The sequence below is a fragment of the Schistocerca serialis genome, chromosome 6, assembly GCF_023864345.2.
Source record: "Schistocerca serialis cubense isolate TAMUIC-IGC-003099 chromosome 6, iqSchSeri2.2, whole genome shotgun sequence".
NCBI lineage: Eukaryota > Metazoa > Arthropoda > Insecta > Orthoptera > Acrididae > Schistocerca > Schistocerca serialis.
The window spans coordinates 341,227,333-341,246,712 of NC_064643.1; the positions used below are offsets into that span (position 1 = coordinate 341,227,333).

Genomic DNA, 19,380 nt, shown 5'->3' on the forward strand with positions numbered 1-19,380 from the left:
TACAAAGTATGTAAGTTTGCACTGACTTTACCAAACTGATAATGGACTGCATAATGATAATATGTTGAATTTATACCTTATTTTATGTTAAGACATCTGGTCATTTAATACCATTGGAAATCTCTTAAATTGGAGATATGGGTATATCTAACATCTCAGTATTATTTTGCTACATGCTTCTTTGTATTATCATTATTTGAATTTGACAGTAGACAATATAGAGTTTATCACATTTACATTCATGGAAACAGTGATATCTGTTGCTGTGCTTCCTTCTGTCTTCATATTTCCCTAAGACTTAATGAATTTGAGCACAAGAAAAATACCCATTAATACACAGCAATATATTTTAGTTAAAATATTACTGAGCTTCCAGATGTGTCACATGATTTAAAGACCACAAGCTTTTGGCATATCTATGTTAGTTATATTCTGCCATCATAAAGTGATGCGAGTGCTGAATACCTCACACTGTTGTCCTCATCTGCTAGTGATGATAACAATAATGATGTCACTATAGCCTGTATGGTGAAAATAGATACCCACCAGTTAAAGTGGGCTAGATGCAGCTGCTTCACATGTCTCCCATAAACTGTCTTGTAATGCAATTTCATTGACGTTTCCATGTCAATGACTCAGTGTTTCTGCACTTGTAGGTGACTGTCAAGACAGTTCTGACAGCAGCCTTTTGAAATTCATGATTGAAAGCTGCCAGCTATCAGGGATCAACTCTTTCTGTATCGAGTGTAGTGATTAGCCCATGATGTTCCATTTTTCCTAAAGACATTCACCACTTTGCAAATTCAGAAGCACTGGGCACAGCCATACATGATTAATTACGTATTTTTTGATCACTCAATAAGAATATAGCTTCTTGGAAACTTGGTATATTTTAACTTAAATAACAAAATATATTCAGCATTTTAGAGCATTCTGCTGTGAAACTTGCACATTTATCTATGCACTCTGTAATTATTTGGGAGTCAGTCATCCAACATATTTATTTGGTAGACAGGTTACTGTGCTCCTCTCTATCTTATGGTGCTTCTTTCATATTTCTATTTCTGTTAGTATAATGAACTAAGTAGAGAATGAAAAACAAAGATGTGATATATAAATATACTTCTGTGTACAAACTATGAAACTGGTGATAAGAATTTTTGATTCAGAAACAGGGCCTTTTTCTGCACAAACACTGTTTTCACATTCTGCTGCATGACAGCATAGATTTCAGTGAATTAGAATTGTTTTATAAAATGTAATCCTGCATTGCACATAAAATGTTAATAAGCATTGAAATGATGATTTAGTGTTTCTGAAATTTTCTTTTTAATTATTACTCCTGTATGGCCTACTTTTTCTCAGATAGTTGAGAGATAAATCAACTAAAGATCTAAGATTTTTCCTTTTTGTTGAGAAAACAAAATATTGGGAGGAAAAGAATAAATATCTGCAGGAGATTCGGTGCACTATAAATGACAACACCTGCTGCAAAGCCCCTGTAGAGTTAATAATGAAGGCAAATAACATTACAAAGAAAACATGAAAAGCTATCAAGATTCCTAAACATTGTTACATGTATAAAAGAAGGCTGAAGAAAAGTAACATACAGTGGAGGAAAGTAACACATGTTGCTCCAATTTAAAAATGGCTTCCTGGCTTCTCATTTGCTTTATTACCAATCACATTCTGTTTCACTTTGTGTGAATGTCCAAGTTGTAGATCTTGGCAATTATTTCATTATCATTATCATTTCACTTCATCAAGATTTTATCAGAAAAGTAAGAGAATTTCATACCTTACTTGGTTTGATACACATAAAAGTTGCCTATTTCTTTTCACCATCTCCTTAACATATTACATTCCAAATCAGTTTTATAACAGGTGTAAGTCATCTGCAGCAAAACTCTTCTTTCTTATTTTTAATTTTAACTTTATAGTGCACAAATGTAATAAAATGAGTATGGTGTACAGTACTGTCAATTCTTTTTCAGTATGGATTCTGATGGCACTCAAAGTTACCAGGCCGTCCATGAGGAACCCTCATTTGATATGAAAATAGCAAGAACTTCTCCTGGGCCATACATATGGAAGTCAATGGGCTACAAGCCATGCAGTGCTTCTTGCTTGGGAGGTATGATATCTTAAATTGCTGATTATAAGGTTTTACTATGAATTCAAACCAAAAGCTACCAGCTGCTGTAGACAGTTGATTAGTGCTGAATATTGCTCCTTTAGAATCCAAAATTATTTCTTATGGTGGTGAAATAGCTAAAACAAGAACGTCAAAGATGCAGGGAAGTTGCTCATAATAGTTAAAAAAAAAAAAAAATCCCAGGTTATGCGACAGATTAAAGGCAGTAGTAAGCTGGTCAGTGAATATAGACTGTCATGGAAATAGCAACAGTCAAAGAATAAATCTGCCAAGCTAAGCACCTACTTAAGTCCAAGTAGGTAACATCATTTGCAGTCTGAATTCTTAGCTGAAGTTCAATAAATAGGTAAAAAACCTTTGATGCTGTTGAGCTGGCTTGCAACATTAAGCTCAAAGCATTGCCCACTAAAATAAGGCCCAGCACTCACTGGGCATGACGAGAATTGGTAGCAGTCATTTAGTGTGGGGTGACTGAGAGTGCCATGTTTCAGAGTAGCAGAAGTTATCATCCTTCCCTGCTCTATTGATACATCACTGTCTTTGCAATTCTTGGATGCTACAGTTACCACTGCTGTGAACATGACTCTGCGCCCAATACTCGATTAGAGAATGCAGTGTTTATTGAAACTATCTGAGGGGAACTGCCTAAATAAAACATTTCCAAGAGAGTTAAATATGGCTTAAGGCCTGAACGAAGCTTCATTGGTGCAACAACTGTGACCTGGAAAAGCTATTTACTAACATATTGTTGCAATTATTAAGTCTGGTTTTCTTCTTGTGCTCACAGTTCACAGGCATGTAGAAGTTTTAAAAGGACATCAAATTTGCGCTTGACTATAGAAATTATTTATTTACCAATTGCAGTTCAGCCTTTGGACCATTTTCAAGTGGTAATGTAAAAAAATTTTCTTCAGCACATTCCAGACATTATACATCTCTGAGGATTTTAAAGTCTGACATCTGCTGATGCAAACTCTTTTGCAGTTCCACTTGAAAATGGTCCAAAGCCTGAAACTGCAGTTGTGAAATAAATGATTTCTACAGTCAACAGTGAATATAATATCCTATGAAAAATATTGATTGTGTGTTACTGAGGGTATACATGTTCACTGAAAAACTATTACAATTCATTTTGTATATCTGTAGAAGGATGGAAGATTAGGTTTAACAGCTCATCGACAGCATGGTCACTAAAGACTGTCTATATTTCTGTAACAGTTGTGAGCAAACTCAGCATTTGTCTCTACAACAGTAAATGTTACGTTTTAACATCTAATCTTAATCACATTATTTACAGCACCTCACTTGAACTGGTTTACCATTACCCTCCATAAACTATTTTTACTATTTTTTTCAAATAACCCTCATTTCTCAAGTATCTAGTCCTAAAATGCTTCAGATTATATACTTATATCATAGTAAGTCTCTTGTATTAACTGCTTTAGCAAAAATGTAGATTTAGTTCTTTATCCTTCACTAAACTTGCAAAGCTAGAAACTCATTCAATTTTTTACCAAAAGAATCAAAAAGAGTACAAACTTTTTCAGAAGTGAAAAGAAAAAGAAGCTACTGTGAATAATGTCAAGCTATTTAAAATGTGAATGGTGTGCCACAACCTGCATGAAGGCAAATGCTGCTCCTATTTGCTGATACAGTGATTGTCGCTCAGGCAACACAAAACTATTAAATAAGCATCTATGTTTGAACCATTCAGCCAAATTTAGCAGTTTCACTGATGTGAGTTGTAGTTCACATTAATGTTATTAAGACTATAGTCAAACAATCGAAAATCCAGGATGGAATGTATCAATATTATGAAATGGACAGTTGATACTCACCATATAGCAGAGACGCTGAGTCACATATAGGCACAACAAAAAGTTTGTCACACAATAAACTGTCAGCCAACAAGGCCATTGTCAAAAATAAACACCAGCTGTGAGGACCGGTCGTGAGTCGTGTAAGGGTAGCTCAGATGGTAGAGCACTTTTCCGCGATAGGCAAAGGTCCCAAGTTCGAGTCTCGGTCCGGCACACAGTTTTAATCTGCCAGGAAATTTCATATCGGTGCACATTCGGCTGCAGAGTGAAAATCTCATTCTGAACACAAATTCTCATGCAAATGTAACTCACACACTCATGACCACTGTCTCAGGCAGCTGCAGCCAGACTACGAGCAGCAGTGCATGATGGGAGAGGCAGTCGGGTAGGGGTAAGGAAGGGGTTGGGGTGGAGAGGGGGAGGGATAATGGGGTAAGGGTGGGGGCAGTAAAGTGCTGCTGCAGGAGCATGCAGGGATGAGGTGGAAAGAGGGTAGGGCAGCTACATGCAGTTGGGAGGTTAGACAGAGGGCAGGGTAGAGAGAGGGGGAGGTGAAAAGTGAAAGGACTGGTTGCATTGGTGGATCAACGCACTCAGTATTTTTACTTCCCTCCTTTTCCGCTTCTCCCCTCCCCCTCTCTACCCCGCCCTCTGTCTAACCTCCCAGCTGCGTCTAGCTGTCCTACCCTCTCTCTAAATTGTCCCTGCACACTCCCGCAGGAGCACTTTATTATCCCTCACTCTTACCTGCTATCCCTCCTCCTCTTCACCCAAGTCTCTTCCTTACCCAATCTGGTTGCCTTTTCCACCTTAAGCTGATGTTTGTAGTCTGGCTTCAGCTGCTAAAGACTGTGGTCATGTGTGTGAGTTGCATTTGTGTGTGTGTGTGTGTGTGTGTGTGTGTGTGTATTTTTAACAAAGGCCTTGTTGGCCGATAGCTTATTGTGTGACAGTCACTTTATTGGGCCTGTCTGCGACTCAACATCTATATGGTGAGTAACAACTATCCTTTTCATAATATTGTAAGACTACAGTCAAATTGTCATAAGAAGATCCCTGATAGCTAGTAGCACTGTTACCACCTTTCAATTGTGAAGTGCAAATGGCTGGAGATGACAACAATAGCCATCTATGGAGCTGTGATAGAAGGAGGCTTTAGCACAGAGACATTTACGGACTCATGTTGCATGACTGGTTGAGATATGTGCATGACGCTATTGTGCCTAGCCCAGTGAAGCTGTCAGTAATTAATTTACACCAACTTGGGTATGTCACATTGGATATAGGTTTTTCCTGGTTGGAGCAATATGTAAAATAATGGAAAGGCAACCAATCAGCTATAGCAGATTGATGCATGGAGCACAGTAACATGTAACAATAAGAGCATTCGCACTAGCTTTCAACCACTAGCTTTTTCTCCAGCAATGGTATACACATTTATACACACAACCTCACAGGGCTGTTGTGGTCATAGGGGTTTTTGTTTGAGTGCCTGTCTGGTTGTGTGTGTGAATGTGTGTATTATTGCTGGAAAAAGAGCTAATGCTCGAAAGATAGTGTGAATACTGTTTCCTTGTTATGTTTTACTCTGTTTCCGCTATAGGTGAGTGGTTGCCTTTTCGTTATTTTACATATTGACTATAGGTTAGATGACTGTGTTGTAATTAAAGACTGAGGAGATGCTGTGAGTTGTGAGTTGCAATAGTTTTAGAAATTTGAAAGAAAGAAAGAGATGTGTGAAAATGTTGGGGTACCCCAAAGGATAGGTTCCTGGAAACATCCCCCAGGCTGTGGCTAAGCCATGTCTCCGCAATATCCTTTCTTTCAGGAGTGCTAGTTCTGCATGTTTCGCAGAAGAGCTTCTGTAAAGTTTGGAAGGTAGGAGACAGGATACTGGCAGAAGTAGGGCTGTGAGTACCGGGCGTGAGTCGTGCTTCAGTAGCTCAGATGGTAGAGCACTTGCCCGCGAAAGGCAAAGGTCCCGAGTTCGAGTCTCGGTCGGGCACACAGTTTTAATCTGCCAGGAAGTTTCAAAACTTAATGGGGTCATTGTGGGGGTGTTGTGAGGGTGACACGGTATTAGAAGGTGGAAAGTGTAACATGAGGTGAAATGAAAATGAAAATAAAAATATATGGGGAGAGATAAAGGTGAACCGGAAAGTAACTGGCGATCTGGAATGAAAAAAGGCGAAAAGGTGTTGGTTACAGCTGGGCTATGTTGGACTTGGGTTGGTAGACAACGATGTGCATAAAGGTTAGGTGGTTGTGTTGCCGCCAAAACACGTTAAAGGACGGAGGAATTCGGGAAAATTTCGAAAAAACTGCGTGTAGTATATTAAAAGGAGTGGTTTTGTGGTGGCAGATTATGAAAATGAGGCTAACAATTGTCTGACGAAGAAATAATGACGTTAAAACCTGTGGGAAGCGGCTAAAAATTACGAAATATCGTATTCATGATCCATGGAACTAGTATTAATCTAATCTAATCTAAAAGTGATGTGGGAAAAACGGAAATGGAAATAAAGCGAAAGTTATTAGAACTGTCCGAAATGGTTGTTTAAAAGGTGAAAGGGACTGTTTGTGAACTAGAAACGGTGGATATTATAGCGGCGGTAGTTCTGAAAGCGTCAAAAAAAATTTTTTTTTGGTGTGGTTTGGAAGTGGGTTACGTATTATTGAGTATATATAGGCGGGATAAAATAGTATAGCAGATTACGGTAAAAAGGAGAAGGTGAATACAAAGTGAAACTACTGGCAAAAACAGAAAGAGAAAATAAGACGACAGAAAAGATTTCGAAATGCAACAGTGACATTAACAAACGTAATTGTTGGATTCAAATTAATGATATAAATATAATAGAGGGAAACATTCCACGTGGGAAAAATTATATATAAAAAGAAAAGATGAGGTGACTTACCGAACGAAAGTGCTGGCAGGTTGATAGACACACAAACAAACACAAACATACACACAAAATTCAAGCTTTCGCAACAAACTGTTGCCTCATCAGGAAAGAGGGAAGGAGAGGGAAAGACGAAAGGAAGTGGGTTTTAAGGGAGAGGGTAAGGAGTCATTCCAATCCCGGGAGCGGAAAGACTTACCTTAGGGGGAAAAAAGGACAGGTGTACACTCGCACACACACACATATCCATCCACCTATAATAGGCATGCTGTTCTAATTTACGGTTGGCCTGTAGGAGGATGCTCTGAACAGCCGGTGTGGATGTGGGAGAGGAAAGATTGAGGACTTTTATTATGGATAGGAGTTGACGGGTGTGTTCATTGGCTGAGTTGATGTGTAGGTGAAGGATTAGGTGGGTGAGGACAATGGATTGTTCAGTTTGGAACTGGTATTGGGACTGATGGAAAGAAGGGTTGCAGCCAGAGATGGGAACTTTAAGTGTGAGGCCTTTGGGGGTAATGCCAAATGTCAGACAAGCCTGAGAAAATAGAATATGGGAGCGTAATCTGGCTAGGGCGAAGGCATGTTTGCGGAGGGAATGTAAATAAAACTTAATGGGGTCGTTGTGGGGGTGTTGTGAGGGTGACATGGTATTAGAAGGTGGAAAGTGTAACATGAGGCTGAAATGAAAATGAAAATATAAATATATGGGGAGAGATAAAGGTGGAGTGGAAAGTAACTGGAGATCTGGTGTGAAAAAAAGGCGAAAAGGTGTTGGTTACAGCTGGGCTATGTTGGACTTGGGTTGGTAGACAACGATGTGCACAAAGGTTAGGTGGTTGTGTTGCCGCCAAAACACGTTAGAGGACGGGGAAATTCGGGAAAATTTCGAAAAAACTGCGTGTAATATATTAAAAGGAGTGGTTTTGTGGTGGCAGATTATGAAAATGAGGCTAACAATTGTCTGACGAAGAAATAATGATGTTAAAACCTGTGGGAAGCGGCTAAAAATTATCAGTGATGTGGGAAAAACGGAAATGGAAATAAAGCGAAAGTTATTAGAACTAGCCGAAATGGTTGTTTAAAAGGTGAAAGGAACTATTTGTGAACTGGAAATGGTGGATTTTATAGCGGCGGTAGTGTTGAAAGCGGCAAAAAAATTTTTTTTGGTTATGGTTTGGAAGTGGGTTACGTATTACTGAGTATATCTAGGCGGGATAAAATTGTATAGCAGATTACGGTAAAAAGGAGAAGGTGAATACAAAGTGAAACTACTGGCAAAAACAGAAAGAGAAAATAAGACGACAGAAAAGATTTCGAAATGCAACAGTGACAATAACAAACGAAATTATTGGGTTCACATTAATGATATCAATATAATAGGGGGAAACATTCCACGTGGGAAAAATATATCTAAAAACAAAGATGATGTGACTTACCGAATGAAAGCGCTGGCAGGTCGATAGACACACAAACAAACACAAACATACACACAAAATTCTAGCTTTTGCAACAAACGGTTGCCTCTGTATATGTCTGCTTGTGTCTGTATATGTGTGGATGGATATGTGTGTGTGTGTGAGTGTATACCCGTCCTTTTTCCCCCCTAAGGTAAGTCTTTCCGCTCCCGGGATTGGAATGACTCCTTACCCTCTCCCTTAAAACCCACATCCTTTCATCTTTCCCTCTCCTTCCCTCTTTCCTGATGAGGCAACAGTTTGTTGCGAAAGCTTGAATTGTGTGTGTATGTTTGTGTTTGTTTGTGTGTCTTTCAACCTGCCAGCGCTTTCGTTTGGTAAGTCACATCATCTTTGTTTTTTATAAATTTTTCCCTCTGTCCAATTCAGATAATGATAGCTGTAGGAAACCCAGAAGTTTCAGTGTAAGGTCACACACGAGATTACGAAAATCCTAATGGTAAAGTGCCGAAGCATTTGCAACAAAGTGCCGAAGTGCTCATGAAAAGCAGTGAAGCGCACATAATACTAGGTACAGAAAGCTGGTTGAAACCTGGAATTGATAGCAGTGAGTTTTGGGGAAAATTTAAGGGTATATCAAGAGTATAGGCAAATGTGAAATAGAGGTGGTGTATTTGTTGCAGTAGACAAGAAACTTAAATCGACTGAGGTAGAAATTGAAGCTGCATGTGAAATTGTCTGGGCAAGACTCAGTTTCAGAGGTGGGCATAAAATGATAATAGGATTCTTCTATCACCCACCAGACTCATCTCCTGATGTAACCGAGAACTTTAAAGAAAACTTCAGTTTACTTATACGTAAGTTACCCAGTCATACTGTAACAATCAGTGGAGACTTTAATCGTCCAACAATTAATTGGAAAAATTATGGTTTTGTTAGTGGTGGGTGTCATAAGACAACCTGTGAAACTTCACTAAATGCCTTCTCTGTAAACTATCTAGATCAGAGTTAGTTTGTTGTTGTTGTTGTTGTTGTTGTGGTCTTCAGTCCTGAGAGTGGTTTGATGCAGCTCTCCATGCTACTCTATCCTGTGCAAGCTTCTTCATCTCCCAGTACCTACTGCAACCTACATCCTTCTGAATCTGTTTAGTGTATTCATCTCTTGGTCTCCCTATACGATTTTTATCCTCCATGCTGCCCTCCAATGCTAAATTTGTGATCCCTTGATGCCTCAAAACATGTCCTACCAACCGATCCCTTCTTCTAGTCAAGTTGTGCCACAAACTTCTCTTCTCCCCAATCCTATTCAATACCTCCTCATTAGTTACGTGACCTACCCACCTTATCTTCAGCATTCTTCTGTAGCACCACATTTCAAAAGCTTCTATTCTCTTCTTGTCCAAACTAGTTATCGTCCATGTTTCACTTCCATACATGGCTACACTCCTTACAAATACTTTCAGAAACGACTTCCTGACACTTAAATTTATACTCGATGTTAACAAATTTCTCTTCTTCAGAAACACTTTCCTTGCCATTGCCAGTCTACATTTTATATCCTCTCTACTTCGACCATCATCAGTTATTTTACTCCCTAAATAGCAAAACTCCTTTACTACTTTAAGTGTCTCATTTTCTAATCTAATTCCCTCAGCATCACCCGATTTAATTTGACCACATTCCATTATCCTCGTTTTGTTTTTGTTGATGTTCATCTTATATCCTCCTTTCAAGACACTGTCCATTCCGTTCAACTGCTCTTCCAAGTCCTTTGCTGTCTCTGACGTAATTACAATGTCATCGGCGAACCTCAAAGTTTTTACTTCTTCTCCATGAATTTTAATACCTACTCCGAATTTTTCTTTTGTTTCCTTTACTGCTTGCTCAATATACAGATTGAATAACATCGGGGAGAGGCTACAACCCTGTCTCACACCTTTCCCAACCACTGCTTCCCTTTCATGCCCCTCGACTCTTATAACTGCCATCTGATTTCTGTACAAATTGTAAATAGCCTTTTGCTCCCTGTATTTTATACCTGCCACCTTCAGAATTTGAAAGAGAGTATTCCAGTTAACATTGTCAAAAGCTTTCTCTAAGTCTACAAATGCTAGAAACGTAGGTTTGCCTTTTCTTAATCTTTCTTCTAAGATAAGTCGTAAGGTTAGTATTGCCTCACGTGTTCCAAGATTTCTACGGAATCCAAACTGATCTTCCCCGAGGTCCGCTTCTACCAGTTTTTCCATTCGTCTGTAAAGAATTCGCGTTAGTATTTTGCAGCTGTGACTTATTAAACTGATAGTTCAGTAATTTTCACATCTGTCAACACCTGCTTTCTTTGGGATTGGAATTATTATATTCTTCTTGAAGTCTGAGGGTATTTCGCCTGTCTCATACATCTCGCTCACCAGATGGTAGAGTTTTGTCATGACTGGCTCTCCCAAGGCCATCAGTAGTTCTAATGGAATGTTGTCTACTCCCGGGGCCTTGTTTCGACTCAGGTCTTTCAGTCCTCTGTCAAACTCTTCACGCAGTATCTTATCTCCCATTTCTTCTTCATCTACATCCTCTTCCATTTCCATAATATTGTCCTCAAGTACATCGCCCTTGTATAAACCCTCTATATACTCCTTCCACCTTTCTGCTTTCCCTTCTTTGCTAAGAACTGGGTTTCCATCTGAGCTCTTAATATTCATACAAGTGGCTCTCTTTTCTCCAAAGGTCTCTCTAATTTTCCTGTAGGCAGTATCTGTCTTGCCCCTAGTGAGACAAGCCTCTATATCCTTACATTTGTCCTCTAGTCATCCCTGCTTAGCCATTTTGCACTTCCTGTCGATCTCATTTTTGAGACGTTTGTATTCCTTTTTGCCTGCTTCATTTACTGCATTTTTATATTTTCTCCTTTCAACAATTAAATTCGGTATTTCTTCTGTTACCCAAGGATTTCTATTAGCCCTCGCCTTTTTACCTACTTGATCGTCTGCTGCCTTCACTACTTCATCTCTCAGAGCTACCCATTCTTCTTCTACTGTATTTCTTTCCCCCATTCCTGTCAATTGTTCCCTTATGCTCACCCTGAAACTCTGTACAACCTCTGGTTCTTTCAGTTTATCCAGGTCCCATCTCCTTAGATTCCCACCTTTTTGCAGTTTCTTCAGTTTCAATCTGCAGTTCATAACCAATAGATTGTGGTCAGAGTCCACATCTGCCCCTGGAAATGTCTTACAATTTAAAACCTGGTTCCTAAATCTCTGTCTTACCATTATATAATCTATCTGATACCTTTTAGTATCTCGAGGATTCTTCCAGGTATACAACCTTCTTTTATGATTCTTGAACCAAGTGTTAGCTATGATTAAGTTATGCTCTGTGCAAAATTCTACAAGGCGGCTTCCTCTTTCATTTCTTCCCCCCAATCCATATTCACATACTATGTTTCCTTCTATCCCTTTTCCTACTGACGAATTCCAGTCACCCATGACTATTAAATTTTTGTCTCCCTTCACTACCTGAATAATTTCTTTGACGTCGTCATACATTTCAACTATTTCTTCATCATCTGCAGAGCTAGTTGGCATATAAACTTGTACTACTGTAGTAGGCATGGGCTTTGTGTCTATTTTGGCCACAATAATGCGTTCACTATGCTGTTTGTAGTAGCTAACCCGCACTCCTATTTTTTTATTCATTATTAAACCTACTCCTGCATTACCCCTATTTGATTTTGTATTTATAACCCTGTAATCCCCTGACCAAAAGTCTTGTTCCTCCTGCCACCGAACTTCACTAATTCCCACTATATATAACTTTAACCTATCCATTTCCCTTTTTAAATTTTCTAACCTACCTGCCCGATTAAGGGATCTGACATTCCACGCTCCGAGCCGTAGAACGCCAGTTTTCTTTCTCCTGATAACGACGTCCTCTTGAGTAGTCCCCGCCCGGAGATCCGAATGGGGGACTATTTTACCTCCGGAATATTTTACCCAAGAGGACGCCATCATCATTTAATCATACAGTAAAGCTGCATGTCCTCGGGAAAAATTACGGCTGTAGTTTCCCCTTGCTTTCAGCTGTTCGCAGTACGAGCACAGCAAGGCCGTTTTGGTTATTGTTGCAAGGCCAGATCAGTCAATCATCCAGACTGTTGCCCCTGCAACTACTGAAAAGGCTGGTGCCCCTCTTCAGGAACCACATGTTTGTCTGGCCTCTCAACAGATACCCCTCCGTTGTGGTTGCACCTACGGTACGGCCATCTGTATCGCTGAGGCAGAGTTAGTTAGGAACCCCATTCATGATGGAAATATACTGGATCTAATGGCAACAAATAGACCTGACCTCTTTGAGGATGTCCACATCAACACTGGTATCTGTGACCATGATGTGGTTGTAGCAACAATGGTTACCAAAGTACAAAGGACAACTAAAACACGCAGAAAGGGTATGTGTTCAGTAAACTAGATAAAAAAAGTCAGTAGTGTTATATCTCAATAAGGAACTTGAAACTTTCAGCACAGGGCAGGATCATGTAGAGGAACTCTGGCTGAAGTTTAAAAGAACAGTTGACCATGTGCTGGATAGATATGTATCTATTAGAATGGTCTGTAATGGCAGGGAATCTCCATGGCATATAGTCACTGTAAAGAAACTTCTAAAGCAACAGAGATTACTGCGTAAAAGGTGTAAAACAAGGTGTAGGGCTGTAGATATAGAGATACTGAATGAAACACATTTGGCTGTCAAGAGAGCAATGCGTGATACTTTCAATGACTACCGTAGCAGAATACTGGCAGGTGATCTTTCACAGAACCCAAAGAAATTATGGTCGTACGGAAAGGTTGTTAATGGCACTAAAGTTAGTGTCCAATCCCTAATGAAAGAGATAGGAATTGAAGTTGAGGGCGAGCAAAGCAAAAGCTGAAATACTTAGCTCTGTTTTCAAGTGAAAAACCAGGAGAATTGCCCCAATCTAATGCCCGTACCACTCAAAAGATGAATGAAATAAGTATTAGCGTCAGTGGTCTTGAGAAACAGATGAAATCATTAAAATTGAACAAAGCTCCAGGCCCCAATGGAATCCCTGTCAGATTCTATATTTAATTTGTGTCTGAGATAGCTGCTCTTATAACTGTAATCTATTGTCAACCACTTGAACAAAAAACTGAGCCCAATTGTTGGAAACAGGCACAGGTCACACCTGTCTACAAGAAGGGTGGAAGAAGTGATCTGCAAAATTACTGTCCAATATCGTTGACATCACTCTATTGTAGGATCTTTGAACATATTGTAAGCTCAAACATAATGAGGTATCTTAAACAGAATTATCTCCTCAATGCCAACCAGCATGGATTTCGAAAACATCGATCACGTGGATCCCAACCTGCACTTTTGTCACATGACATACTGAAAGCTTTGGATCAAGATGCTGTATTTCTTGATTTCCAAAAATCATTTGACTCAGTACCACACCTATGCTTATCTTAAAAAGAGCAATCATATGGGGTATCAAGTGAAATTTGTGACTGGATTGAGGATTTTTTGGTAGAGAGGATGCAACATGTTATCTGCGATGGAGAGTATTCGTCAGATGTAAAAGTAACATCTGGTATGCCCCTGGGAAGTGTGCTGGGACCCTTTCTGTTCATGTTGTATATTAATGATCTGGCAGACAATATTAATAGTAGAACTGGGCTTTTTGCAGATGGTTCAGTTATCTATAATGAAGTACTATCTGAAAGAAGCAACATGAATATTCGGTTAGATCTTGACAAGATTTCAAAATGGTGCAGAGATTGGCAACTTGCTTTAAGTATCCAGAAATGTAAAAGAGTGCACTTCACAAAATGAAAAAATGTAGTATCCTATGACTATAATATCAATGAGTTAGTGTTGGAATTGGACAACTTATACAAATAGCTGGATATAACACTTTGTAGGGATATGAAATGAAATGATCACATGCGTTCAGTCATGGGTAAAGCAGGTGGTAAACTTCAGTTATTGGTAGAATACTGGGGAAGTGTAATCATTCTACAATGGAGAGTGCTTACAAATCACTCATGTGACCAGTTCTAGAATATTGCTCAAGTGTGCGGGACTCATACCAGATAGAACTAACAGGGGATATTGAACATGTACAGAGAAGGGAAGCACAAATGGTCACAGGTTTGTTTAATCCTTGAGAGAGTGTCACAGAGATACTGAAGGGACTAAACTGGAAGACTCTTGAAGACAGATGTGAAGTATCCCAAGAAAGTCTATTAACAAAGTTTCAAGAACTGGCTTTAAATGATTAGTTTAGGAATATACTACAACCCCCTACATATTACTCACATAGGGATCATGAAGATAAGATTAGAATAAATATTGCATGCACAGAGGCACTCAAACGATCATCCTTCCCATGTTCCATATGTGAATGGAACAGAAAGGTATCCTAGTAACTGATACAATGGGACATACCCTCTGCCGTGCACCTCACACTGATTTGCAGAGTATAGATGTAAATGAAGATGTAGATGGCACTGATTAAAGCAAATATCAAAAAGAGAAAAATGAATTCCAAAAATTTTCTAGTGACTTGCAGACTGCAGTGGACGAAGTTCCTGGCAAAAATTGTGAAAATTATAGCAGAGTTGAATTGTAGTGCAAGTACAAGTGACATCAAGTCAGTCAAAAGAGTCAAGGCTGTAATGGTGTCACATATGACTGTGCCTTAAAGACACAAAAACTACCAAAAATGTTCTAAATGTCAAAAATAAGTGTACAAAATTCTTTCCTTTCACAAAAAAGTACATTTTGACTGTGAAGAGTGAAAATAAGTCCCATCATTTAAAATAGGATACTTTTCATGGTTTTAGTTGATTCATTCATGTATCTACTGCCACATTTTTATTGAAAGTCATTGTTTATTTTTCTCTTTCTAGTTTACTTAATCAATCATTATTTGATCTCGAAACATGTTTCTGAATATTATTGAGATTTTATTTGTTTTTTAAGTTCATTCCAAAAACTCTGTTTAAAAGGATGTAGCAGCCTTAATTGTTAGTAAGATTGTGTTTTCTTTTTTAATACAGATTGTATTTTCATAAATAGAAACCTTTGTTCTAGTGATTGCTTCACAGTAGCTTAGAGAAACGTAGAAATAAATAAGTTTCAGATGGTTATCATTTTTTGGGGTGAAAACTATCCCATGAATTTACTAATCTCAGTCTGAATAGGTAGTGTAGTTAAGGGTTAATTACTGCCAGAAGTTAATATATAATTTAGCTTATATGAATATGTTTTGGCTGCATCCAAGGAAGAGAAATTGTAAAACTACTACAGAAAATTTTTACGTTCATAATTTTTCTTGTCTAATGATGAAGTCTCAACATTTTACTGTTCTGCAATACTGAGTAGGTATATTTAAATAAAGGTGAGTACAGATGATAAAAGCTTGGGAAACAAAATTATGTCAGTCAGTGGAATGTACAGGACAGCATATAAATGAGGATAGATCAAGTAAAGAGAAACACTGAGCAACAGGTTCGCATGTAGAAAATATTGATAACAGTTGAACTTTCAAGCAAAACCCTTCTTGAGAGAACTAACACACACACACACACACACACACACACACACAAACAGAGCGAGCTGAAAAAAACTTTTCCTAAATCTCAACTAGTTACCATTGTTTCTTATCTGCTTGACACTCAGCAGCTTCTATTTGAAGAGTGGTGATTTGTCCTCATGCATATATTGAAAGATTAAAGTGAACAGTGTGTGTGTGTGTGTGTGTGTGTGTGTGTGTGTGTGTGTGTGTTTCTGTGTATGTGTGTGTGTTTTTTTGTGAGGGCATGTGCGTGTGCTTGCATAACATTAAATTCAAAATACATACTCCTCATGAATCAGTGGACTAAATGAAGTTTAATTGTGTGCACTGACAAATAAATAGGACATTTAATAGAGGGTTTGTTGTTGTTCTTATTTCCAGTAAGAACATTTTCACAAGCCATAGTTTCATGATGTCAAGATAACATAAAGCAAACTGGACTTTTGCACACATTTTCATGACTGTATGCATTTTAATGAAATTAGAACATTTCTAGAAATAAATCATAGCACAACTAGGACATATATGTTAAGGAAGAAATAAATATTTATGTAATTCTGCATTAATTTTATCATATCTTCATTTTATTTTCAATAGGTATGCAAGAGTCATTTATAATATGTGTTCATGAAAGCACACAGAAAACTGTGAACCCATATTTCTGTGATAAAGAAAGCAGGCCAGAAACATTATATCGAACATGTAATGAATTTCCATGTCCTCCTCGATGGAATTATTCTGAGTATCAAGCTTGTTCTAAGCCTTGTGGCATTGGTATAAGAACAAGAGAAGTAACGTGCATCCATGAGGTAACAAGAGGAGGAAGTAATACAATCATTGTGCCAAATAGCATGTGTCCTCAACCACCTCCTCCTAACAGACAGTATTGCAACATTGTGGACTGTCCTGTGAAGTGGCACACTGGTACCTGGTCTAAGGTCAGTAATGGCATAAATATAATTTAAAGTATCACTTTTCTAAATAAGAATTAGTTACATATTTAATATTTAAATATTTTGTTTTTCATGGATGAAATATCAATACCTATTTTTGGCTACAGCATTATATTTTCAATTAAACAATAAAATCACAAATGAAAGCTTCAAACATAAATGAAAGTTGGGGGAAAACATAATGTAAGGGAGCTGCTCAAGAACAGAAACTGACCATCAATCTTTTATAACTTTGTGTAGGAGAGAAAATGTAAACAAAATTGCAAAATGTAATGACTTTGCCACATTCCTGAAAGGTGGCCCTTCTTAACGGCATCTAATGAATGAATGAATAAATAAACATAAAACAGGATAACTTGAATAAGCTCATGAACTGTGAGCCACACATAGGAACATACGGCACGGATTATTGGGAAATCAAAATTGGCAATAATCTTAATCATTGCTTAAAGAGCTTCTACCTACATTTTCATCTTGGATAACCAAAGAATTTTTTTCTCTTAGTTTAATATTTACCTTAAAGCTGCATTAAATGTACTTCATGGATAAATGTCGATGTTCTCAATGTTCTTTGTAAAAGTAAACTCCTAGTTTCTGTGCCCTTCAAGACATTCGTTCACTAGGAGAAAATGCTGTAAGACAGATGAAGGTCTGCATTGTATTACACTTTAGATTCAACTTCTGGAACATTAACAATGATTTTTTTCTAACCATGTGTCTTTCTGTCACTTTTTTAATCTGTAATTTCTTGTCTTATTGACCTGTTGTTTCCACCCAGCTTATTATTAGTACCTTTTTTCTCTTTTGTGTGTTTCTCATGTGCTACAACCTAAAGGAGCTGGAAGTATTACAGCTTGTCTGTACATGGTGCATCTACTGCTGTAGGCTTTAAAGTAACTTTACATCAACTCTAGTATATCTTTCTTTACTTTTGCAATTTGACTTATTCCAAACATAGCTTTACACTCAAACCATTCTGAAGAACCAGCCGCAAAAGAGCACATCATCCATTACCCAATGTCACCTTGGACTAGAGCAACTTAACTCATTCAGGTATTTGTGGCAATATGATACGGAATAATCATACAGGCTCAGACATAGATAAAGCAGGTAGCCGATTTTTGTTCATGTGTAATGTAGCTAGATCACCTGATGTCGCTAGGGAAACCAAATAGCTGGTGCATCATTACTGTCAACTGGTGTGATGAACTACCTGGAGGGTGCTTGTAATCAGGAGTGACTTCTGGTGATACCACACAAGAATTCTCCATGTAAGCTGGTCCAGGGTGGGTCTGAGTCAGTTGTGAAGTGATCTGTAGAGTTCACTGCGAGTATGCTATCAGCTTGGGTAATGTGCTTATATTGTGAACTCGGTTCCTCATAGACACATAGGCTTAACTTTGTTAAGGCATGGACTGGGCTTTGCTTTGGAATGTGAACTTAAGATAGCCTGTACAGTTTCTGAGCAGCATCTTCTATATCTCCCTTGTTGTGAATAAACTGGGCAAGCCTCTGTTGGTAATGTCCATATATCATATTTTATCAAAGTGGCAATGACTCGGGACCTGTCAAGTGTAAAAATTGGACCTTGAACAATTGTGAGAGTTTTCAACCATGGAACACTGGTAACTAGTACTAACATAAGCCACACAGAGTTATCAGAAGCTAACAACAACTGTATTATAAGCAAGCATTAATGAATGTACCAGGAACAAATCCTGTCTCACTCATGTTTATGGCTTTTCCACAGTTTAACCAACAACATGAAGAGCGGGACGCTTACCATGTTCTTGTCTGGAAATCCTGAACTCATCACATAATATAAAAATTAGGGCCTACCCAGGCATATCTTAGTTGTCTATAATATTTTTTTATGTTACAAGTAGATTATTTGACCAAAAAAAAAAAAAAAACAGTTAAACAGTTATTGCCGTCAGGTTAGAATTTTTGCAGTGAAAAAAGGACCCAAAGCCATCTTATGTGGATTGGGCTGCCGACCTACAGGAGCTAAGTAGGAATCACAATTTGTGAAGTTCCTCTTCGATTGCACACTTCTTTGACAATTGCTCTTCTCCTTTTCAGTGATGAATTCTTTCTGCATTAGTATTAGCTGTTGACCAGTTGGGTGAAGTTCATTAAGCATAATGGACTAGATTTATTATTTCCATTGTTGCAAGGTATTATCCAATTGCAGTAGCAAAATAATGCCAAAGGACTTGAATAGAACCTCAGCTTTCGTGAATGCTTCAATGTTGGATGGCTTTCCCTACAAGCGAGTTACTGGCCACAATTCCTTTGATTTACAATCATAAAAGTCAGTACACTACTTGGCTTTCTATTAAACACTTCATCCGATGAAGTATTCATGTCCAATCACATCTTTAGATTCCATATTAATCACTGGTGTGCCTCAAAAGCAAGAAACTGTGAAACTCTCTGTTGAACCTAGAGATGCTTAGCCACACATTGTTGCTCCTCACAGAGCTGGTATTCATTCCAATATCGATTGAGATGCGGCAATGGTGACCTCTCATCCC

General features: G+C 38.3%; 1 protein-coding gene across 1 annotated transcript in view; it reads left to right on the top strand.

Moving 5' to 3' along the window:
* Positions 1 to 19,380, top strand: part of LOC126484512 (protein madd-4-like) — a 320,139-nt gene that overhangs the window by 159,323 nt on the left and 141,436 nt on the right. Inside the window, exons 10-11 of the mRNA XM_050108049.1 lie at positions 1,995 to 2,134; positions 16,488 to 16,828. Of these exons, the coding sequence (XP_049964006.1) occupies positions 1,995 to 2,134; positions 16,488 to 16,828 (481 nt within the window). The remainder of the gene's footprint in view (positions 1 to 1,994; positions 2,135 to 16,487; positions 16,829 to 19,380) is intronic.